Source organism: Metopolophium dirhodum, chromosome 7, assembly GCF_019925205.1.
Source record: "Metopolophium dirhodum isolate CAU chromosome 7, ASM1992520v1, whole genome shotgun sequence".
NCBI lineage: Eukaryota > Metazoa > Arthropoda > Insecta > Hemiptera > Aphididae > Metopolophium > Metopolophium dirhodum.
Window position 1 is genome coordinate 27,505,167 of NC_083566.1, and position 25,752 is coordinate 27,530,918.

At 31.6% G+C, this 25,752-nt stretch overlaps 2 protein-coding genes across 4 annotated transcripts; both read right to left on the bottom strand.

The window, feature by feature from the left end:
* Positions 1–3,587: 3,587 nt before the first annotated feature.
* Positions 3,588–7,859, bottom strand: LOC132948810 (major facilitator superfamily domain-containing protein 6-B-like). The gene is made up of 7 exons (XM_061019460.1): positions 7,686–7,859; positions 7,118–7,483; positions 6,475–6,662; positions 5,099–5,238; positions 4,913–5,034; positions 4,595–4,837; positions 3,588–4,498 (listed from the first exon to the last, which is right to left on the bottom strand). The coding sequence occupies exons 1-7, from the start codon at positions 7,750–7,752 to the stop codon at positions 4,329–4,331; spliced, it is 1,296 nt and encodes a 431-aa protein (XP_060875443.1). The 5' UTR covers positions 7,753–7,859; the 3' UTR covers positions 3,588–4,328.
* A 5,175-nt stretch (positions 7,860–13,034) lies between these two features.
* Positions 13,035–25,727, bottom strand: LOC132948102 (major facilitator superfamily domain-containing protein 6-like). Of its 3 annotated transcripts, XM_061018418.1 has the most exons (8): positions 25,536–25,727; positions 18,688–18,717; positions 18,355–18,612; positions 18,033–18,220; positions 17,145–17,281; positions 16,950–17,071; positions 15,010–15,252; positions 13,035–13,757 (listed from the first exon to the last, which is right to left on the bottom strand). In XM_061018418.1, exons 1-8 carry the CDS (start codon positions 25,573–25,575, stop codon positions 13,588–13,590), a joined length of 1,188 nt encoding a protein of 395 aa, XP_060874401.1. In that variant the 5' UTR covers positions 25,576–25,727; the 3' UTR covers positions 13,035–13,587. The 3 variants fall into 3 exon arrangements, with proteins under 3 accessions (XP_060874401.1, XP_060874399.1, XP_060874400.1); XM_061018416.1 differs by lacking the exon at positions 25,536–25,727 and adding an exon at positions 19,903–20,662 and having other exon boundaries at positions 18,355–18,717; XM_061018417.1 differs by having other exon boundaries at positions 13,036–13,757; positions 18,355–18,717.
* Positions 25,728–25,752: the final 25 nt, after the last annotated feature.

Sequence of the window (25,752 nt, forward strand, 5' to 3'; positions counted from 1 at the left end):
AAATCACTCATCAGACACAAAAGTGGTAAACTTTGTGGTAAATTCAATAGGGTAAAATATAAGCTTGAGTATAATAATTAATAATTTTAGTGTCGCCCTCCCCCCCCCCCACCTTAGCACTTAATCAAACACGCCACTGACCTCAGACTCCAGTTGTCAATAATACAACCGGACATTTACAAACTTTGCAAAAATTAGCAGTCATTTACATCTTATTAGTTACAATGTTACAATATTTAAGTTAAAAATAATTTTTCATCATTTCCTATAGGTAAGTATAAAAATATATAAATTTTATATTGACCATCTATGAGAATGATAATTAGTGTTTATTTAATATTTATGTTTCTCGTGCTATTCACAGCAGGACACCGTGGCTGAATTTTCTTCAAAAAGGGCATTTCCGGGAAAAAAAGTTTGAGAACCATTGTGCTATACTCTATAGTCCGATAGTCGTGAGTCGTGACTACCGGCTAGGTACTAAACGTATGCGTTTTACGATCGCCGGATCGCCACGATGATTTAACATTATGATGAACATTAATTATTTAATACATACCTAATACCTATTAATGTGATAATCATTAATAATATTACCGTTTGGAGTTCGAGCTTAGGCTGGGGCTATACACGGCGAAATTCGTCGAGCGGATTTCGCAGCGGTTTTCGTTCTGTCTGGCTATATACACAGCGGATTCGCGTGACGGATTCGCTGAATATTTTCTCCGTGATTTTCCAAATATTTAAAAATATTTATACCATAATTTTGACATAATTCAGTTCCGAAGTTATTAATATAATTATATAATAAAAATTCTACACCCTGGTGGGGTTATTCTACAAATAGATATAATTGTGTCGGATACTCGGAACGTTCAGGGAACTCCGGCAGGACGTAGGTACCTCCTACATATCTGATCATCTATCTTTTAAAGTATCTAGATAATTAAAACGATTTATCTAATGTTTAGCTTAGATAAAAAAATGGGCTTATCTAGATAAATATTATAGTGCCCCTACAAAACCAATGTTACTAAAATTCTAATATAATATAAATTATTAAAAAAATTGGAAGAATATATTTCTAGTTATCATTGTCAACGACGGTATTATGATAATACGAGAACCTGCGTGCGGGCATGCACTATAGGTACATCGTTCTCTACTAGCCATAAATCATAATGAGCGTATTAAAATTAATTAGGTACAGGCATGGCTAAATATATATAAAAAAACAGTTTTTGCCGCGGCGTCCTCTTCAAAAGACATGGCTAAATATATAGGTATGATCGCAACTTTGTGATACGCAGGTGTCATGGCCGCCACTGGCAGTGAATATTATCACTTCGATTCATTTGCTAACAAAACCATACAAATTATTAATTTCTTGGCTAAATAAATCCAAAACTCACTGCCAGCTGAGATTCCTTTCCATGCTAAAACATGAAATAATTGTACGTGCGCAGCCCATAACGAAAATGAGTCTCAATACGATCATCCCTATATAATTATTAGCCATAGGTTTATTTCCCCATCCATTTTAAAAATAAATTAAAATTAACTTCGTAGAAATAAGAACGCACCAGGCGGCTGACGAAAACCGGTTGAACCTCTGATAAGTGATAACGATTAAAAGGCTCAATCTGTTGTTATTATAAATATTATGTCATTATATTGATATAAATCTAATATTACAAAAATACTAAAAAACAATAAAAATAAGTATAAAAAAATGATATTTATCTAGATAAATGTATTGTTGTATTTAAGTAAGTACAAGTAAGTAATTTAGTTGATCAAACATATACATTTATAATCTATTATATTTATGAAAATAAAAATAATTGTATATGTTATATATTTTATTTTAAAAAAAAATTTCATATTAAATAATAAATAATATTATATTATTAGTCAATAATAACCTTTAAAAAGATATGGGGGGGGGGGGGGAAATGTCCGCATCAAAAATATATCGAGGGGAAAATGTCCATTTACCCTGGCTATACTATAACTGGCTGCTATTGGTATTAATTTGTTGTATCGTGTGTTGGCACAAAAACAAGTTAACAAGTTAACACTAACAAGTTATTCATATAGTATGCTGCCTAGTTATTAATTTTCTTATTTATGTTATTACCGTTTTAATTTTGTTCAAAATACATTTTTTTGTATAGTACATCAGTTTTTACTTTCGTTAATAATATTTATGTTTTTCCGATTACTGTTATAATTTTTATTTTCTAAAAGTTTTCCTATATTCTTTTTAACTTTTTTAACTTTTTTTTCGTTCGTAAAGTATAAGTTCTTTTTATTTTCAACATTTTTTAGATTCATAGACGCACACACATCAACAATGAATGCAATTATTAACGAAGGATTATATCTTTCAGGTGACATAGGTTATCTGAAGACTAAAATATTTTTATGCACCTACAATGTTTCATCACCAATCAAGCTTTATAGAAAAGTCCAAGTGACGATAAGGAATTATTTTGATATAAGTCTTGATCGGTGGATAAGTAAGCTTAACTATAGATGCCTAAACCAAGATGATTTTATGTATTAAGTATTTTGTAAAATGTATTTATATTTAATATTGTCGTCTCTTCACCATTTCATCACCACACCTAACACATCACCCACTATCGCCGACCGGCATCACACACACAAAATAAACACTTTGTGTCAGGACCGTAAAAAAATGTTTATGAATGAATGAGTTTCATGACATTTAAAACAGCTGGTTGAATAAAGAGGTGCAATAGAAATAGTGAGTGGTACAGTGGCGTACAGTGGGGGGGGGGGGGGGGTCATGGGGTTTGACAATCGTAAAAAAAAACCTACTTACACAAATATGTAATAACATTGATTACATAATACACTGTATTATATAATCATTGGTAATAACTACGTATCTGTGACCTGTTCTGTACAACACATTAAATAAGCTAAAGATTATTTCATAATATTATATTTATGTTATAGCTGGGAACAGTGGGAACATAGTATCAAAGCACCTATGTACATATTTTATTCCTCAAAATACAATAATATATAGGTATAATACAACATTTTTGTATTTATTGATAACTTTTACTTCAAAATATAATGAAAAAAGTCTTTTATTTTTTGGGGGGTGCACATTTTAAACTGGGGGCTGCACAAGTCCCCTTAGCATATTCCTAGTTGTGCCAATGCTCATAACAATATTTCAATATAATATTATTTAAATATTCATGGTAGCATCGACTTTTATGTAATGAAATTTATGTCATTGCAAATGCATAGAAACTTTTTGTCTTTCAAACATCATCTGCAAAAGGATTCGTCCATAATATCTTTTTCTAAAGACGAGTCACAGCTATGTCGTATCTTATGCAGTCGTGTCCAAACGTTAGGTTCAACTCAACTCTGCACATTTCCTGGTAGCCCATGGTTAGTGAATGTCGAATGATACCATAATAACATATAATTTATTATTATTTTATTTACTCATATTACGCGACAACTGTAGTATATAAGTATTCATTATTCGTGTTTTTATTATATTTATTTTCTTTTATAATTATATTTGATCACATTTTTATTCATTCAATTTGTACCAAACATATTATTTATATCATTGATTTATACATAGCTTATGCTATCAAAATACTATTGAATCATACAAATCATAAAACTACAATTATAATAATAAAAAAATAAATAATTTATGTAAATCTACAACCATAAATTGCCTACACAAAACGCCAAAAGCAGCCAATAATCTATGTTCTTCTTCTTCTTCTACTTCTACTTCTAATAATAATAATAATAATAATAATAAAAACAAAACAAAGCTAGTTAGGTATAGAATCTTTTATAAATTTATAATTAAATTACATTTTTTTTTATTCAAAACATTTTATAGGTATCTTTATACTGTTTGGTAATTTATACATAATTATAATCATTGATTTCCTTTACAATTACTTTAATGTATTTAGAAGTTGTGTTGTCTTCATCTTACCAACGCATAACATGGCAAATTGTACGTTCAGTGAATAACCATTTTACTCGATTATTTTAAATGCTCATAACTTGCTTAAAAATTAAAATATCAAAAAAAAATGTTCGTGAAGGCGTGAAGCTCTAAATAGTATTTTTATATTTAAATTTTATTATATAATTATTAAGTAAATTCTTTCTAATATTAAAATGAACAGAGTAAAATAGATTATTTTGACGTAAAATTTGCTGTGTTTTGTTAGTATAACAGTCACAGAGAGAACGTAATATGTGCGTATGACATCCATCCTCTTAAGGATTTTGCTTCACTTTATGCTTTAATTGACGTCACTATTTTCATGAGATTTTGAAGTTCTAGCCATAATCTTGATTGTAATAGTCTGTATACAACAAACAACTAATGCCAATATGCTCAAAACGAGATAAGTCTCGCTGCTCCCTATTTCGTTGAAGAGGTAACCCGTTATAAGACTTCCAAGACCCACGCCTAACCAAAGATTATAAATTTAGTTACAATTTATTATTTTTATATCCTTAATGCTCGTGCAATTATAATTGTTTAATTATTTCATTAAATACTTGCCTACTCCTTGGAATATCGTACTAAACAACCCCTGAACAGTACTTTTGAGTCCTTCTGGTGCTAAAACGCATGCATAAGCTGTCATTGCCGAATATGGTAATGCAAAACCTAGACTACTCAACAACTCTACGGGCAACACCCACACTGGATCTTTAATAATAAAGTATAGAAAAAATCTAAACGATAGTGTAGCAAGACCAATTATTATCGAATTCAGGTGACCAACTTTTTTGATGATTTTACCTATTATTTAGTAAAAATATTTAATCAATTGTTATCGCTGAATAAATAAAATTGTATTGTAAATGAGTAACTCACCAGATAAAAAGAAAAATGGAGCTTCACCTCCAAAACATTTTATAGCAAACAGTGTTCCTTGAATTGTTTTAATCGAAGAATATTTTTCGGGGTGATACCTAGTGACCAGTTCTTCCATATGCCTTTATAAAGTGTTTTTTTTAATATTTTTCAATGTACAAGATGCAAACAAATAAAGTTACGTACCATAACAAATATAGTGAAATACTTCCATAAAAAATTCCAAAAAATATTACCCAAATAAGGAAACTTACAACCTTAATATCACCGAGCACTTTTCTGAGATCTTTGAAAATATGTTTTGATACGACATCACTTTGACAATCCTTGAAAAAATAAATCTTTATTAATTTAATAGATTAGCATATTCAATTATATAATATTAATATTTCTCAATTTGGATACTTGATACCTAAAGTTAAAACTTATCCAAGATAAATTATACATGGGTAGGTACTACATGTCCTTTATGCAAGGCTGGGCAAGTTAATGATTTTTTTTAACTCGGTTAAGTTAAGTTAATATGCACCAATAACAAAGAATTAAAAGTTAAAAGTTAATTTAACTATAGGTTAACTTAGTAAAGTTAAAAGTTAATACACACTTTTTATTAACTTTTTATAAAGTTACAAAAAAAAAAATGTATTTGTTTATACAACGCTAGCGTACTTAATTTTTTCCAAAACTAAATTATGGACTATAATATATGTTTATACTTTACACAGTATTTCCATATAAGTTAGATTCAAATGATATAATTTTTTAACTTTAAACAGTTAACGGTAAATATTTTTTGACATGAAAAGGAAATAGACTAAAATAGTGAAATATAAAGAAATTAAAAACAAAATAAATTAACTTAACTTACTTCTTAAAATAAAAAATTAATTCGTTAATTTAACGTTAATTAAATAAGAAATTTAGTAAGTTAACAGTTAAGTGAATGAAAAGCCAAAAGTAACTAAGTAGTTAAGTTAAAAAGTTTAAAAATAAAATAAACTTTTTAACTCGTTAATGCCCAGCTTTGCCTTTATGTATTAGTGTGTTACTATAAGTAATACTAACCAAACATGGGGAGGAGGTATAACTATCATTAGTGGTTGAATAAAAAAGAGTGTTTAAGTTTACGTGGCGTAGTTACTATTACAGAACAAATAAATGTATTAAAGCCACATATCATAGCATAATTTATATTTAATTGTTAATATTGATTTACCAAAATCTAAGTATTTTACTATTTTCCATACTGTAAAAATGTCATAATACAGCAATGTTATTATTTGGGGTGTAAATTTAATGAACTAACAACCTTAAAAAATATATTAAAATCTCTAAGATTTTACTTACTAAAAATCAAAATGTATAAATAAAAAAATCTATGAAGTTTTATTGAAGAGTAAAAACTATATTATAAATTATAGTAATTAGTGTACAACATTTATAAATTAATATATTAATGGTTTGTAGAAGTATATGATTAAGATTTTTGATAAAAACATTAAAGACATCTTATGCGAATACCGTTATAACTTACAAAAGTTATAAGTAAAATATATAGTTACATCTATATTAAATGCAACCAGCAAGTCTGCCAACAAGAAAACTATTGACACGATGATTCCGGGCGTGTAGTTTTTTATCGAACTCTCACCACTATACCAGTCGATCAACCAACCCGTCATCATAGAAACCGAACCCCAACCGATACAGCCCCACAATCGTTGTTGTCCAAACTTGTGCGTGTCTTTACCTGCAGGTCATGTCAAAACATAATTATGAATAATGTCATAACGATATAACCTATGATCTATATGATATTATACTCTGTCCAGCGAGAGAAAATGTCGATTCTCCGAATCACCATTTCGAGACCGTTCCACTATATGGAAGGGTGTTGCGTGGGGATGCTCAGAAAATTCGATTTTCGTCGGGCCGCGGTGTGTTCTCTCGCTGGACAAAGTATACAGGTATAAGTAGGTATTAGTATATATTAAATAGTATAATATTTTAAATTCCGATTGCCATTTAAAATAGTATCTACGAAGGACTCAAGGTCTCAACCTGTCTATGTGAACGAAATACGAGTGTAATTCTCCGACCTCCGTTATAATATTATCTTGACCAATGACTAGCATTTGTCATCCACGTGATTTTTGATCAAGATGACTAATAACACTATAAGGATATGGTATTTCTCAAACCTACCCAAACTTTGCAAGCACATGGTTTCCGATAAAGTGGTGACAATGCTGATCGTGACGTATCTGGCCGCCAAGAAGACGCAAAACAACCAGAACTGGTGAGTGGCAAGCGCGATCTCGTCCCGCCTGTTGTCGACGTCCGCTGGTGGGTCGGGTACGAGATCGTATGAAGCGGTTATCAGAGTAACCACGACGATGAAGCACAGGAACATGGTCTTTTGACATCGGAAGTGATCGGCCACGGCGCCGAAAACGGGACGGGCAAACACTGCGGCGAGGGGCAGCACTGAGAAGACGGCGCCCACCAGTCGTGCAGAGTAGCCCCGTTGTTTGGCCACGGTGGTCAGGTATGGAGTCAGTGGCGACGTGCCTGCGGCGGTAAACACAAGTCCACGACATAAGGAGAAGTATAGTTATGAAGAAGAAATTATAAAGAAAGGCGACAACGTGACATAACAATGTGATTAATGGTATGTACGAGTACGTATATATACATTAATAAAATCTTGTACTCGGTCACGAGTTTGTCGCGATCTGCTGGCTGGAGCAGGTACAATCACGACGGGTCTTACCGCCATTCGAGAGGAAAAAATGCGCCTTGATGGGTAACAATTGTACGTTAACGTCAGGAAGACGCATTTTGGACCTTGCAGACCTTCGCAGTTCGAAACACTCGCGAGTATGAATGTATGATTCGTGGAATTATGTTATAATTTTATTCTGTCGATGAAAATTGTGTTGACAGATCTAACGCTTAAAGAATACTGCTGATATACATTTGTGCTAACACTTGATATTTTTTTATCGTTCCCGCGTTCAGATAATAACTATATTTTTCCTACTTTTGATGTTTTTAACGAACGTGCAGGTTAAGTACATTTAAACGCTATTCGAATAAATATTATGCATTAAATATTTATATACGGGAGTTATATAGTAGATATTAATGTATTTTACAAAAATAATACCATTTAATGCTGTTCAACAACATGTATTTGCTATAACAACCACTTGAGAGAGTAGAGCTGGATTTTTTTACACAGCAGTTTGAGTAGAAATTGTATTTAGCTTGATTTGTTGTTTCAAAATAAATTGACATGAACGCATTGCTATGATATAAGTATAAGTACCTATATTATTTTATTTTATTAGTAATTTTCTCGTTATCTCGAAAAGTTCTAACCCACCTAGTACAGTATATAAGTAGTATATATTATAAGCTAGTATAAGCCTGACTCTAGTTTTTAGTCCAGCCCATAGGTGGAAATCGGAGTGCTTTGGGGAGGGGAGGAGGAGCTAACCCATCAATATTCCATTATGAGCCCTCGAAAACAGACAGCTTCCCAGTTATGTGCGATCGACGCCCTTTCACTCACATTGATTTTAGCCCCCCCCCCCCACCTCTTTAAATTTTAATCCATTTTCACCTATGCTCTATAGCCGTTAAAGAGCTCAGGTTCAAACTTAAAATATAAAATACATTTTGATACATTTCTATGCTCCTATTTTGACACACTATGCAATAAAAAAATGTTCGCTTTTAATATTGTAATTTGTTTTGTATTTTGGAATTTTGTTACAGTCTACTTCACCAATCACCAATTAGGTATTTATTATAGGTAAATATTTCTACTTTTTAACTATTTAGTCATGGGTGCAATTTGGGGGGTCTAGGGGGGGCTTAGCCCCTCCTAGTTTTATATAAGCCCCCTAAGTTTTTAAATATATTCATTGTTAAATCCACTTAATAAAAAAATAATGTGGTTCTGTATTGATTTTAAAAATTTAGCCTCCCCAAATCAACTGTCCAAATTGCGCCTATGTATTTAGTAAATTCAAACTTAATCTAATGTTCAAGCACATCATAAATCATAATATATCACTATAGAATCTAGCGAAACCACATCCAAGGAGGTGAGGCCTGTGAGTTTCGCTGGGCGTTGCGGGGGTCGACAGACCGCGGCGCTTGCCGAAGGCCGGGGCGTCCACGTCGCCGGCGGATGGATACTGACTTTGAAAAGTTTGCTAACACCGAGCCACCGTCCCATTTACGAACTCTGAAGGCGGCAGAGCGAGGGCAGGTTCGGGGGGACCGCTGGTTACACCGGGCCGGTGTTCCCGCGCCCTCACGGGTGAAGCGCCGCCGGGAGGGGAGGGGCTGGCGGGCCCCTGGAGCGGTCCGACCTAGGTCGCTGAAAGGGCATCGAGGTAACCCCGTGAAGACTTACTGGCACGTTCACCCGCCTGGCAAGGACGGCCCAACCGGGTCACGACGAGTCAGGCGGGTGGACTGACCAGTACAAGTACACACCTGCTACCTACCAAGCTAAGACGAGTCACGTTGAAAAACTGGCTGACTAATCTAGTCCGGGAAAGGGGTAGGCGGGGTACCTAACCCCTATTTTACTAGTAATGTGTGACGGGGAGTATAAGACCATTCCCTCGGGGGTTGTTACACCTTTAGCCATATATCGCGAGGGCGGCTCCTTCACGCCTTTTTACGACGTGGTCACATCCCTCCGACGGGTTTACGTCAGGGCGCCCTGGCACCATACTGACGGTCCCCCGCCGGCTACTCTCGTACGAGGTAGATCGGTGGGTCTCGTTGATCCGCGTCGGCGAGCGCTGGATTCGACCCAGTCAAATAGCTCCCCTTCTACTAAGGCGCTACTCCCGACAGTCTCCGCGAGGCCATCCACATAAGTCGCAAACGCGTGGCCGGCGAGCGCGAGCACGCGAGGTATCCGCGCGCGTCGGCCGGACGCACGCCACAAAGCTCGACGGGCACTGATACCGTTCGGGCGTTAGCAATGTCGGATTTTCAGTGGGGCTCTCCTCGTCGCCCGCGGGATGAGATTGAAGGATCCATTATCCAGAGTACTCACAACGACTCTTTTCCCACTAGCATCGGCACCGGAACAGTTCTTACACTGCCGCGGTGCGACCTTTTTTGAATGGTACGGTTTTCTTTTGCCGACTCCCCGTCACACAGTGGTTTACAATATCACTATAGACACTAATCACAGTAATACCTAAACATTTAAAAACAAATAATTATAATATACTTATGTAACATGTAGAAATAATGATAATCAAAGAATATCATTATATTATAGAGAAATTAAAAACCCAATTAGTAGGTAATTGTGTTTTAGTCCCACTTAAACTCTCTCACTAACAATTTCATCTTAGTTACAAACTATAACATGCATTGTTATATTATTGTACGAGTTATCGTAGTTATTACTTATACTATTCTTGTGTATATGTAACGATTTTCGCTATCGACATCGTTTAATATTCCTTAGGTAGAGCATGACTAATATGCTCAGTGTGAAGATTGACTATATTCGGGGTCACAAAAAAAGAGCGCTGCCCGTCATGTGCCAAGCGGCAGTTTTTCTAAAGTGGTTATCAAATCACCAAACTACTGAAATCACAGATTTCTATATAGTACAGAACACGGTCTTAGAAGATTATATTATCTTCTAAGACCGTGGTAGAGAAGTATAATAGACATTGTCAGCCTGGTACTTGAAGGGCCCCGGATGCATTTATTCAGGAGGGCCCCAAAAAGTGTTAATTCATAAAATGATAAAAAAAATGCTTATAAGAAGGTAGTGCAAAATATTATATTTTTTTAAAAGTACCTTATTTAAAATTCACATTTAAGTTAACTGAATAATTACTTCGTAATTGTTTATAATTCTAAAAATTATATAAATAATACGCCTTGTAATATTATACAACTTAATATTTTTTAATGCGATTTAATTTGTGTATTTGATTTTCTTTATATTAGTAATTACTAATTTTTGATAAAATGATAATAGTATTAAATTATAATGGAATCTAATATAATAATATCCAATATCCATAGTACTATTGGAGCTCCTCAACACAAATACGGCCGGGGGTCCCGGACGCAATCGTGGCCTAGCGGCATGTACATGAAGTTGCCCCCCCCCCCACTTTGTCCTACTGATATCAAAATACCACCAAATAATTGCAAATAGAATTTCGCTAATTGAAAATAAAAAACAGTTCTGAGTAAACTCAAATTCAAAATTGGTGGGGGGCAACTTCATGAGGCCCCCTCAATTTGTCCGATCGACTTCAAAATACCACCAATTAATTGCAAACTAATTTGCAACTTTTTTATAAGCATTATCAAGAAACAAATTTGAGAGATCAGATATTTTTATTCATTTTAGATTCTTTTTAATTCTAAGTATATTTTTTTATTGAAATTCGATTTATAAAAATATCTAATTAATTAATATATTTTTTTATTCTATCAAGATTTTATAATAAATATAGATATTTTTATAAATCGAATTTCAATAAAAAAAAAGACAATTTAAATAAAAAAATATAATTAAAATTAAAAAGAATCTAAAAGGAATAAAATAATCTGATCCCTCAAACTTATTTCTTGATAAAGCTATTCAAAAATATGGCAATTTTTATCTAGATATATTTATCTATAAAAGTCTCAAAACTGGTTGGTGGTTACATAGGACCTATGGGAACTTGCTAAAAACATCGTAAAAGATATAAAAAATGATTTGCAATTATTTGCAATTAGTTTGAAATTAATTAGCGGTATTTTTAATTTCGATTGGACAAAGTGGGGGGGCTTTCATGAAGTCGGCCGCTCCCAAATTTGAATTTGAGTTTACTCAAAACTGCAGGATGATTTGGAATTAACGAATCTCAATTTGCAATTATTTGGTGGTATTTTGAAATCAGTTGGACAAAGTGGAAGGGGGATGATTTACCAACAAAAATATTACATAAATTAAAATGTTTAATGAATAATAATTTGTCTTAATAATGTATTTATAAGTCTTTATGTGAAGTGAAAATAGACGTTATCATAATATACAAATATAATATAACAAAAACAATTTAATGAGTTGTTATTATTTCAATTATAATTTATAAGTAATTAAAAAATAATCAAATGTGACAAAAAAATAATCATATATTGTTTTACAATATTTAAGTTATCAAATAAATGGTAATTAATTTGATAGGTTTATGAAATGTAGATAAGTTAATCTAATCACATGTAATTGTGCAATCCAAGGAAAAGTGGAAAAACGTATCAACTATTTACAAAAGTAGTCGTTGCCAGATAAATTGAGACGGCGACGGCGGCGGCGCTTTTCAGTAAGTGTAGCCCAAACTAGTCGCTGACAGTGTGGTGAAAATATAGAGAGCCACTGGTTTTCCGTTATCGCGCCGCCGCCGCCGTCTCAATTTATCTGGCAACGACTTTTTTTTTTGTACATTATATTTTATATAGGTAATTAAATTATTGAATTTTTTATTTAAATGTTATTTTTAGCCTATAAGGCTAAAAATTATAATAAATGTCAAATTATTCTTGCCTTATAGTTTGTCAGATTAATATACCTACTCAAAAATCTTAAATCATATTGTTTTTTCAAGTATATGTTTTTAAAATAACATATTATATGTAGCACAATATCTTACTAAAATCGTCCAACGATATGCCCGTTGATATACGTATAGTCTGTGATAGTCTAATGTAAACATTTAACAATTAACATTTAACATTTTATAACAAAAAATGAATTACTATTACTTTTGTTCATTATTTTTAGACCGAGAAAAGTGTTTCCCTATTAAGTATTAACTATTATACCGTAATAGCTGCCGAGCGTGTAAACAATTTAGACTTAATAATATGTATTATAAAATATAATTTAATGTCAATCACTGAATCACGTGTAATAATTATCTATGTAGACAATAAGTATTTAGTTTGTGACTTGTGAGAGGACATTATGCGGTCTCTGTTTGCACAGCTTGAGAAATGTAGAAAAAGAAAACCCCCCTTGATCCGTATCACGCAGTTGCTATTATAATTTTCAATACAATATAATATAAGATATACAATATATATATAACGTATACCACAACCTACCTTATGCTTTTGGGATTTTTTTACAATTGTATTTAAAATCTTGAAAAAAAATTATCGTTTCAGATTACTCGACTTTTTTTAAACTTTTTTATATACGACCAGTTCTTAATTTATTAATCAAATACTATTTAAAACTTAATTGCACATTACATTTCTGATAAAATAATCGTTAATATTATCCATACACTATATTTAATAGTATTTAACACTCCTTAATTAGATTTGTATCATCTGCAAGTGTTTGTGGTAATTTTTTGTTGAAAATTAATAACAATTATTAATGTTTTTTGCTATTAAAAAATAATGTTATATTTACAATTTTATTCTTAACATATTAAAGTAATATGGTGATAAAACTAAATCACTTATTATATAATTATTTTCGTTGACTGTAGGTTAGGTTATAACTTATAGGTTAGGTTATGTATAACTGCGGTATTGGGTTCGTCGTTCGTGTGACCCGAGGTAAATAAGTTTCCCGGGACACGTACAGCGTTGGAGATTTATTTTGTTGTATGCTAGTCCGCGGTGCCATTTTCTATGGGTCTACTCATTCGCATTATTAATTGGCTGACGGATACTTGGACTAGAAACGTGGTAAATGCCACGTAACTCAATAGTTCGAAAGAAGCCGAGCTCCCCATATGTTCGAACGTGTAACCAGCCATGAATGAACCAAGTGATACACCTGAAACAAAAATTATTTTTGAAAAATATTATTCAATCAAGTTATTAATATTATACACTAGACAGTCACCACAATCATAACACCGCCACAACCACTATACCAACAAGTCGTATTTATAGGACAACTTGATAAAATAAATAGATAGAGGCCGAGATTTATTCAAAATGTTGGGAAAACTAATTTATATAACCCTGTTTGAATTAAAATGTTTTTTTCAAAATAACCGCGAAAATAAAAAAAAAAATTGAGGAAAATGGGAATTTTTAAACAAAGTCAGTTTATTGTAAGTATACGATAAAATAGATTTTATTTATTTTGGTGTACCCAACTGAAAAACGAATAATCACATTTTAACCAAATATTTGTAAAATTATTTCCTTTGATTTTTAAATGATAAAATTTTTTAAATATTTTGACGCTCTTTGGGCTATATGGAAATTATAATACATAGATATTTGACAATATTGATTTTTTCTATGAATGTCGATAATAAATTGATAAAAATGTTGGCAAAGTCAAAATGCTTGAAAATTGAATACACGATTCTTCATAAGTTCTCGTAGCTTTTTAAAATATTAAATATAAAAAAAGGTGGGTAAGTGGATGTTGCTCTGCTGTACCGAAGGTTACAAGTGGGTCATTGTATAATGTATAATATAAAAATTTGAATTCAATGATATAATGTCATTGTATACGAAAAACGATTCTGAGCGGTGACGTTTTGTCAGTGTGGATATTTTATATTATATTTATATTGTTATTACTTAGGTATTGGTTATTATCAATACAATACAACTGGCATTGTAACAATCTATTAAGAGCCTTGTACTAAATTTTCAAATTTTTTACCCAACAAATAAAATTTTATTGACATTTATAGAACAAAACTTTCATAATTATAAAATAAATAAATAAATAATGACGAGGTACACTCGACACCTATACTAAACAGCAGAACGGTTACCTACTTCCCCTTTTTTAAAAATATTTCTAATCCTTACATTGCAAGTTCATATTTCTATATAATGTAGTATTATTGTAGTATAGTATTATTCTTATAGATTTTGCAAATAGAGTAGTATACATTTTAATTTGCATATTATGAGAAATACGCGTATATCCGTACTCCAATTCGACTGAGACACATCCCATTTTCCTAACCCATCCCAATGACTAATTATTACCATCGTAATTTATTTAATTATTTTGTTACCATGTAGATGCTAGTTTATTTTATTTTAACAGTGCTTACCTATTCCGTGAAAGGCCATTCCGAACAGGCCTTGGAGAGTGCCTGCGCTGCCACTCGGTGCTACTTCAGCCGCATACGAAATGCCAGCCACGAAGGCCAAGGCGAACGTTATACCATTGGTTAGCTCCACCGGCAATACCCACAACGGATCTTTGATGATCGAATAGAGGAAAAATCTCATCGAGAACATTGCAAAGGATACGGAGAAAGCCGTCATGTGTCCAATCTTTTTCAATATGTATCCTGCAGCATATAATAATATGACAATAAGTACATAAATTTAACATGACAATTATTGTACTTTTTTCACTAAAATCTGTGCAACCTGCAGATCAATAGAACATCGCACTCATATAATTGTACAATGCAAAAGTATATGTGTGTTAAAATTAAGATAGATTTTATTTATTTGAAATTCGTCAAAATCGCCTGTTTAAGACCCCTTAAAGAGTGAGTGTATAAGATCATGTCACTATGTCAGCCTGATATTGTTGTTTTCTCCACGACAACGCATAGACAAAACGCACTCACGCAAAATTGTATGGTTTTTTAATAATCTTAGAGTAAAATCACATGTTACAAAAATTATAAAGGGATGGAGGGGGAATAATATTTTGAAGGTTAGGTATATGTATAGTCGTATAGGTATTATATAGGATTAATCTTTTTTTTTTTTTTTTATTGGGTAACCCGCGGCAACATAGGCCATTGGGTGTGGGAAGGGCACTGTAGGTTTTTTTATATTGGGTAGGTTGGTTGATACACGTGTGTTGTGTTTGGCAGAATTTCTAATGGGGCACCCGTAGGTTTCTGCCGTGCCCCGGGGTGGGGGGATGGCGGCACTTGTTCTCCGGACACCGTGACTTGCACGGAGAAAAATGCCGCCCAGTGGTCGAGGATCGAACTCGGACCGGCTGTGCCGAATCCGTCGCGTTAGACCGCTCGGCCACCTCGTCCCCCGATTAATCTTTTTATATTTTATTTATTATTAGACTTTACAATTTCTTTTTTGTATATTTAAATAGGTGCTACATTGATTTTTGACAAAATTATATGTCAAACCCTAAAAAACCATAAAAAAATATAAAATATGTTTTTGCGTAAATAATGAATACGCTGCCTATGTTGGGGATGAATTATACACAGACAACAATAAATATGCTAACATCTTACCAATGCTCATATTTTACTAGTATAATAATATGATCTAAGAATTTTACCTACCTATTGGACTGACAACTGACAAGTATTATCAATGTGTATTGTGTATGTATTATGTATAATATAATACTATATAATATATGTATAAAATAACCTAATATGGTAATATCCCAATTTATTATATAATGATAGTTTTTATTTATTGTATGATAAGCTACATTAACTGTTATGTTTTCTCGTTGAATAACAATGATTATAATTTTAAAGTGCTTTTCTAACGAAAAATGTTCATATAATTTTAATATGCACTTAACTTTAGTGTGTTAATCAATAAAAATAAATTTTAATTAATTAAAATCCATTTAATAATTTAGTAACGTACAGCGTATTGTAACGTAAATACATGGGTTTTGATGATACATTAATAAATTATGAATAGTTTTCTTTTATTATTATGCACCCGTCAAGAATACAATATTTATGAGTTATAATATTAATTTAAATATTAAATATAATATTTTTTTACCACTGATAGATGATAGTTAAATTGTCTAGTTGGGTTTTATTAAAACATCAGCTGTTAACAAAATTAAATTGCAAAATTTAGGTATAGATAGAATACGTTTATGTTATAGTTTAATAAATACCTATGTAGTTAAAATATATTAAATATATTTTTAAACGTTTTCAAAACCAGAAGCTAGAATTAGAACAGGGGGATTTGGTTATTGATTTTTCATTAATATGAAGACATTCAAAACTATATTTTATTTAGGTACCTGTCATAATATAAACAGGAATTTCTCCCATGCAACATTCTACTGTCACCGAAAAACCTTGTATAGTCTTAATCCACGGTAATCGTTCTTGATGATAAATGTTTGCTAAGTCTTCAATGTACCTATTGAAATAAAAAAGTAGATGATGGTAAGTGTATTATAACAAACATTTTATAACAATAGAAAAATATTTACAGAAATAAATAAAACCAAATGTACGCGGTGAAAATACCAGCAAACACTGCCCACACAAGGTATGAACAGACTTTAACGTCAGATAATATTTTTATGACATCCTTAGTAATGTTTTTAGATGTACAAGTTTGGTTGTTCTGAAAAATAAATTAATATTTTTAAATTATTTTAAACCCAACATTTTTAAAAGCCCAATTGTTTGTTTTTCTTGACTTTTTCAGTTCGATTAAGATAGTAATAGTTCGCGTATAATGAAATATTGTAGTTAGTTATGTATAAAATATTTCAATTATATTATGTCACTTGATGATATGTTTTACTGATTAAATTGTATAAAGACTAAAGAAGTAATTAAAATAAATAGTAATAATAATATATTAGAAAATGGTTTTGTTTATCAAAGTCGTAGCCCTCAGGTACTGAAATTCAAAAAGTACGATAGATATTATGTGTTTTGTTTAATAATTCTTATATAGATAGTTAATAATTTATAATTTATAAATCTTATACAGGTACGCTGCAAGAATAGCAGGAATTGAGGAATGCACCTATGTTAAGACTTACCTATCAAAATATTTATTTCAAATCAAATTATTCAATAACTGTTATCATTACTTATAGTAAAAAAAAAAAAACAGAAAAGAAGATTTTAAGTTAGTTCAGTATAACCAATATTGATCGAATAGTATTATAATTAACAAGTGGTATAATTGAATAACTTTTTTTTACTTGTGAGTTTTTGTATAGTTCTAAACATTAACCACAGTGTTGATCAATTATTTAAATTTTTTCCATATATAATGAACGTACATAAAGACTACATTATCGATGTATCTTTATGTGTCGGTATACATTTCCGTGTGCTTCATAAGTATTTTTTGGACTTACGTCTAGCTGAGATGCAACAATAAAGTGGCAGATTAGGAACGCCATGGCGATCAAATACGCTGGCAAGTAATTTTTGTGCTCTTTGTCCACGCTGTAACAATCCACGCATGTGCCAACCAACAGTGTAGAAATTCCCCAGCCAACCGCTCCCCAGACCCTTTGTCTTCCGTAACTCTTTTTGTCGTCACCTGGAACGTGTTAGCAAATTTTGTTTTTAGTTACGAAACATAATCATAATATCGTTGGATTGGGCTTTATGATCATATAATAGTGCGTATATCGTGGTAAGCGATAACTATATTATAATATCTACAGTATTTACCCAAAATTTCCAAACAGATCGTATCTTGGAGAACGTCTCCTACCATCCAAAGCAACATCCTCACAGTAATGGTGGCTAAAAAAATCCAAAATTTCCAATGCGTCATGATGTCCAAGTCTTCGGCGTGTCCGTTGTCGTTGAAGTCGGGCGTGAAATGTATGAGTGGAGTGAAAAACGCGTTCAACAGTGAAGCACCCAAAAATACTTGTTTGCGACAACGCCAACGGTCGGTAATGTATCCAGTTATTGGTCTTGCGACTATATTGAAAATAGGCATAAACGTAAAGATTATACCGATAACGAATACAGGAATTCCTCGCTGTTTGGCTATACTTGGTAAAAATGGATTTATCGGTGCAATTCCTGAAATAAAAATGTATATTAGTATTTTATCAAAAAAAAATCTCTAGACATTTTTGATCGCGAAGAAACGAACGAACGTTAGAAAAAATGAAAGATTAATGTATTATGTCAATTTAAAAATGAAGATAAATAATTATTATGCTACAATGTAATTTTTTTAAATAAATCAACATCAAATTGTATTTCTATATTGCCTATATATCTCTATTCTTTTTGTATAGAGTTGTGTAGTCTGTATCTGTATTACAGCAATTACCTATTAATAAATAATAATAATATTATTCAAAGTCAGTGAATTCTGCAGATTTGTTATGGATAACAGAAAACTCAAGCTCAAGTTCCATGCCAATGTCCGCGTTTCATAATGTGTGTTACGAAAAACAATATATTCTACCTTTCCCTTACCTGGCTTACCTTCAATAGTTCAATACCAGTTGGCAGTTTCCAACAAAACAGTTATATATACCAATAATAAATGTATTATCATTTTTATTTACTACCTATGCAAATGTTTATTTTAGATTTTGATAAAGTTTTCCCAGAAAAATAAAACGACAGTAAAGTTATTGTTACACCGTAACACCGTTCCACCAGTTGTCGGTAAATTTGGTCACATCAAAGGATGTTACGCTAAAATGTTACAATTGTTACAAGTGTGTACTGGGCTTTATACATTTTAAATAAATAAAATAGGTTACCTACGTTAAATAAAATAAAAATAATTTTTATATTGTAATAATAATAAAGCAATAATAAGGATCTCCGTGAATCAGTATTCAAGTATTCAACCGGATACAGTAAAATAAAAAATAAAAATACCTGCGCTAAAAGTAAAAGATCAGTGTATCATTTTTCATTATAGCATGGTTATTGATTAGGTACCATTTACAATTTACAACGTCAATATTTCTCTTAATTCTCTGGAAATTTTGGTAGAAACGGGTATTGGTAGGAAATGGAAACATACACTTTTGGTGGAAACGTGGTATGCCCTAATATAACATTATAGGAGTAATACAAATATCACTGGCTATATCCAAGCGTTATGGACAACATATTAAATTAAATTATGTGTTTTGAATCAATAATGTTATTGTTGCGCACAAAAATAAACGCATAAATAATTAATAATAAATGTTTCAAGTGTATGTATACGTTATTACCTAGTATCATATATGTACTTACCACAATCGTAGAAAAAAAAACTAAGTTTTATGAGCAGCAGTTTTTTGTTTATATTAAATTTGTAAAACATTTCTAACAAGACAAACCGTATTTTTTTAAATTGTATTATAATAAAAGAAAATTGTAAGGGCTTTTTTTAATAAATCTATAGTTCAAATTTGTATTATAGTAATATAATGCAACGGAAAAAAAAACGCGGTGATCGCAGCGAGCAGCCGATGTGATGCGCTGGCGCTGCTGACAGAGAAGATAATAATATTATTGTCCTGTCGTTACGGAGATAATTGATCATCGATAAGTGGCAGTGCTTTCAGTGTGATGTAATGATAAATATTAAATTATTCACCAATACGATTTTGATTACTGGTTGTAAATTTTAAATATGTAATATCATATAGTGTTCCATAGGTTCCATTTTAATATTCGTGTACTTACTGAAAAAATTGTTATTGTTTTGATTATATCACACTCGAAAATTTAGAGTGGCGGCACAGCGATACGAACAATTTAGAATTGAAATTAACATGCAGTAGCAGTATAGAAGTCGTACAAATGCACAGTTATTCAATGGTAGCACATCTATTGAATTATATAATTTTTTTTTAGATTCTGAGCGAAGCGATGAATGTATTGATTTTACAATGATGTGTGTTTTTTTAAAATTTTTTTTTGTGTCTGTCGTCACCTTTTAGGACAGTAAAAGTGTTTGGATTTTCTTCAACAGTAACTTTTCTGATAGGAAAATGAATCTAGTTAGTACTTTGGGGGGTCAAAATTAAAAATTTCTCAGTAGTTTTCAAAAGCGACGTGAAAAACAAAAGAAAAATTAAGGAAAAACGGGAATTTTTACGCAAAATCTATTTTCGATTTTGGTTTTTGGTGCAACTCTAAAACAAATGACCGTAGGTACATGAAATTTTGACTGAATGTTTATATTAGCATTTTATATACACCATAACATTTTCCAAATATTTTGACTTATTTTGAGCTGTTTACGGACATTTTCAGTTTCCATTTTTTTTATTTTTTTTTATATAAATATCAATAAAATTTTATCTGTTGATTAAAAAAGCTTGAAAAATAGAAGGCTCCTAGGGTATTGTTTCAAAGGCAGATGAAAAAAATTAAAAATCCTTAGTCACAGTTTTTATTTATAAGCATTTAAAGTTCAAATATTGACAAAATACGGAAAAATCACGAAAATTAGCAAATTTTTTTTCTTATACAATGATATTATATCATTGAATTCAAATTTAACACCATCCATTACAGTGACCCACTATTGTAACCTACTGTACAGCAGAGCGACATCCACTTACCCACCTTTTTTTTATTGAACTTAAGCCCGGCAACTTTGGTCATTATCTGTTTTTGTTGTTTTATAGAGTGGGCCGTGGGGGTGGGTTGAAACACGTTTTTAGGTTTGGCAGAATTTCAAGTTGTGCTCCTGTAAGTTTCTGCCATGCCCTGGTGGGACACCGTAACTGACCGAAGAAAAATGTCGCCCGTGGCCGGGTTCGAATTATATTATTGTTAAACACGTCTATTACAATAATTTGTTATAATCCTGCAATAATTCGAACTGCAGTTTTATGACGAAATAAATATATACGTGTTTCCACAATTTTAGGTACTTACCTATGTACTGTGTATTGTTTATGTATGACGTATGCCGTCCGTGCCAATCTGCGGTTACGAATTATATTGTTTTTGAACTTAACCACAACTGTCTAATGAATTAATAAATCAAATTCCTAACTTTCCTATAATTCTAATACGGGACTTCTGAAAATCTTAAGAAATTCAAACTTATCGATCGTGTTGTTCAGTTGATTTTTCATATTTAACTACGAGTACATACTATATACACGCCGTGTTTGAGTCTTGCATCCGATTATACAGGAAATAATTTGCCTATTTTGTACTCCTTAGGTTATAGTTGTTTTTAATGGTCGTTCGAATATAACGATACAAATATAGCCGTTAAAATCGATGATTTATATTAATAATAATAATTGTTCCAAACATTTAATTTAATTTATATATTAAAGCTGACACGGACACACGGCAATGCTTTGCTGTTTCTAGGTTTTTGTAATTGTTCAACTGCTTTTGGGTGTAACACGCTGTGGAAGCAATGTTATTTTAAGTGTAAATTATATTATATTTTTAATTTATAGCCATCCCGACCGTCGTTGTTCGTGTGATTCACTTGTGATTAATGATTAAGTGAGCAGTTTACTATCAGGTAGACCACCTATACCAGTATACCCGTGGTAGATCACGGACCCCGCGTGGTCATCATAGTGTATAATTTAACTCTAAATAAGTATCAAAGTTATACAATAAATTAATACAAAATTCAAACCTAACCTAACCGTACTGAAATCCTATTAATAAAAAAAAACCAAACATTCGTATGTAAAGATAAAAAAGAAAAAAAACAATGTGAAAAATTGTTCCTCCGAAACCGTGGTTCGACCTCGAGATCACTGTTTGAGAACCTTCCCAGGTTGGATCGGATGAACGGTTTAGGAAAGCATAAAGGACATAGGTACAAACGTTGTTTGTCATTTATATAGTATATAGATTATAGATATTGTTAATTGTTATATGTGCACAATTTCATGATGTTCCTATAATTGTTCCTATTTGAAGCACAGAATTTTTTATTTCTGATTTCTCGACTTTAAGTGACTGTTTCCCATTATTTTACAATACCATATTATAAAAAAAATAGAAAAAAAAATAGTTTTTTAAATTTTTCATTAAAAAAAAGGTGGTATACCATACTTACCACCATGCATGTAACACCTTTTGTATTAGGTATAACATAATTTTTTTTATGATACGTATTTAAGTACATTATTATAGATTTATTTTCTTTATTTTTAAATATTATAACATAAATCAACACTATTAATATTGATTGATAAACCTTTTTATTATTATCATGTAAATAGAATAGTTATGATAACCTTTTTCAATAAAAACAACACAAAATTAAAATTTAACATATTAAATGAAACTTAAAATCATTTGACTTCTCGTCAAAATATAAATGAAAATATCGTCTACTAAATAAAATAAAAACAATTTGTTATAAAAATATATAAAAACAAAATAAATTGAATAAAACTAATTTATTTTTGGTGAAATAGCGCAAAACAGTTCCTATTTTTCCCTAAACATAGTGGTATATTGCAGGTTACACACAGCCATTCTGTTCTTTTTTGATTTTTTTTTGTGCTACAATGTCCACATCTTCTAAACGTCCCACGGGTGGGCTGATGTACAGAACTTTGAAATCGAACTTCAGGAGAAATATGTGGTTTATGTTTGGAAATACGACAGGAACTTTTATTTATTTTTTGTGGTTGTAGTTGATTTGGAGCTAATAAACCATCAACTATTCGCCTCCGAAAGTCTTTCATAGAAAGCTTTTCTTTAGTTAGTTCTTTAAAAAGTATAAAAGCATTGACTATAGCCATATCAAGAAAATGAAAAAATAACCTATGCCACCATTTTTTAGCTTTTCGGTTGATTCCATATGCTGCTTTTAGCTGATCAAAAACATCAACATTATTCATATTATTATTGTAACCTATAAGCACTTTTGGACAGGGGACCATAGTAGTATTTCCATCTTTGAGTTTTCTTTTTACTTGAAAAGTGTCATTGGGCGAGTGTAAGGATGAGATCAAATACACAGGTTTATTATCCATCCATTTGTAAACTGCTATGTTGTGATTACTTGTAAAGTAATCAAAGTCTCCTCTTTTTAAGTTTTTATCAGGTAAAAAATTTGGGAGGTATTTTCTATTTGACCTAATTGTACCACATGCATAGATTTTTTTTTTCATTAGATTTTGAAAAAGTGGATAACTTGTAAAGTAGTTGTCAATAAATAAAATATGATTTTTTCCTTCTAAACCAACCATGAGATCGTTTACTATCCTTTCACCTAATAACTTTTCCACACCACCTACGACTTTTCCAGTATAAACCTGAAACTTTGATGTATACTTAGTTTTATCATTGAGCATCCAAATCTTGTACCCCCTTTTGATCGGTTTTTGTGGCATATATTGTTTTATAGTAGAGCGGCCTTTGAATTTTACCATTGACTCATCAATTGTAAGATTTTGGGTAAGATTTTTGGATTTTATAAAACATTCACTTAATTTTTCAATCACAGTCCTAAGCTTGTATAATTTGTCAAAACTGGGTGATCAACGTTTTGGTTCTAATGAACTATCGTTGCAATGGAGATTAGACAAAAACCATCCAAATCTATTGACTGTCATTTGCTTAGATATAAAAGGGTCATTCAAGTCTGGTCCTGTACTCCAGTAATCTCTGTATGATGGTAGCCTTTTTATTCCCATTAAAATATTTAAACCTAAAAAAGTTTTCAACTCTTGTTTAGTAGCTGGTGTGTATGGTTTTTGAGCTTGCTGGGCATATAAATTAGTTTGAAATAAAATTATATCAATAAGACTATCTGGAAACATTTCTATAGAAATAAATTGTTAGGTGTTTTAGATTCCAATGAGAGTATATGAGGGGCTAAATTTGAATCTGACAAAAACACTGGATTTGTAAAGATTTCTGTATTTTTATCCCACTGTGGTTCTTCAAATATATTATATTCATTATTATGAACAAGTAAATCATTATGTGTATTAGACTGTTGAGAAATAGTGGTATGCACAGTGGTATATATACTATACCACCAATGAATCTCTTTTTTAACAATTGCATTTAAGAAAAACAATTATCTATCAACTAGGGAAGGTTCATTAGATGTTTTGTAGATGATTTAACAAAACAAACATGAAAATGAATTGTGGAATAATTAACTTATCATATTTCTGTAAAACGAAAATGTGATAAGTGAAAATCAATAAGATTTTATTGATTATACGAAAACGTTTTAAAATTTTGACGGTTCTGCCATCTACCGGTTAATTTTACAACTTATTAAACGTGATATGATGGTGGTATTAAATATATACCACCATGCAAGAGTAGGAGAATTTTTTTTTAAAGTGGTATATTATTTATACCACCATGCTTCAAAGGGTTAATAATACTGAACAAATCCGTTGTGTAATTTCTATTTCATTTTATATCGATTATTATTTCAGAAATAAATTAAATATTTATTTATAACCTCTACAGGTTATTACTGTGTCAGAATAATGATGAAATCAAAGCAACGTTAGCATACAAAATTACAAACACAAGTAGTGATCACTTAATAATAAAAACTTCGATGTAATACTGTAATAGTATATTATATTGCGTGGCAATTGATTGAAATAAAAGTCGTGGGTGACGTTGTTGCGGCACAATCCTATCCCACGTAAAATCTCACTCGCCGTTCAATAACGTGGACAAAATTGTTGGTGTAAAGACCGCTTTAAGAAAAGAACTGACTCTGCTATCTCAAAAAACACCTCTTTCAATATTATGGTAATCCATAATGAACTCGTCTTGCTCTTCTCGGTATCTAGATTAGTCAAATTGTTTCATATAGAACAACAAGGGACTATGGGAGTAACCCACCTACCGGTTATTATTTTATATACCAGTACGTTCATGTAAATTAATCTGATTTTGACAGTAACCTTTTCGACCTCTGTGGCACTGCGTAACGGAGATTTCCATTCTTCCTACGACGGTTGAAAAACATTTATAGACTGTTAGACGGAAAAAGAAGATTTTCCATTGTTTCAACTGGCATTGAAAATCAAACTTTTGGTGTATCCGTGACAAAAAATATGTTCTTCTGTACCTAACAATAAATATTTTAGCACCGGACTGGGTTGGCTGCAGAGGTGGACG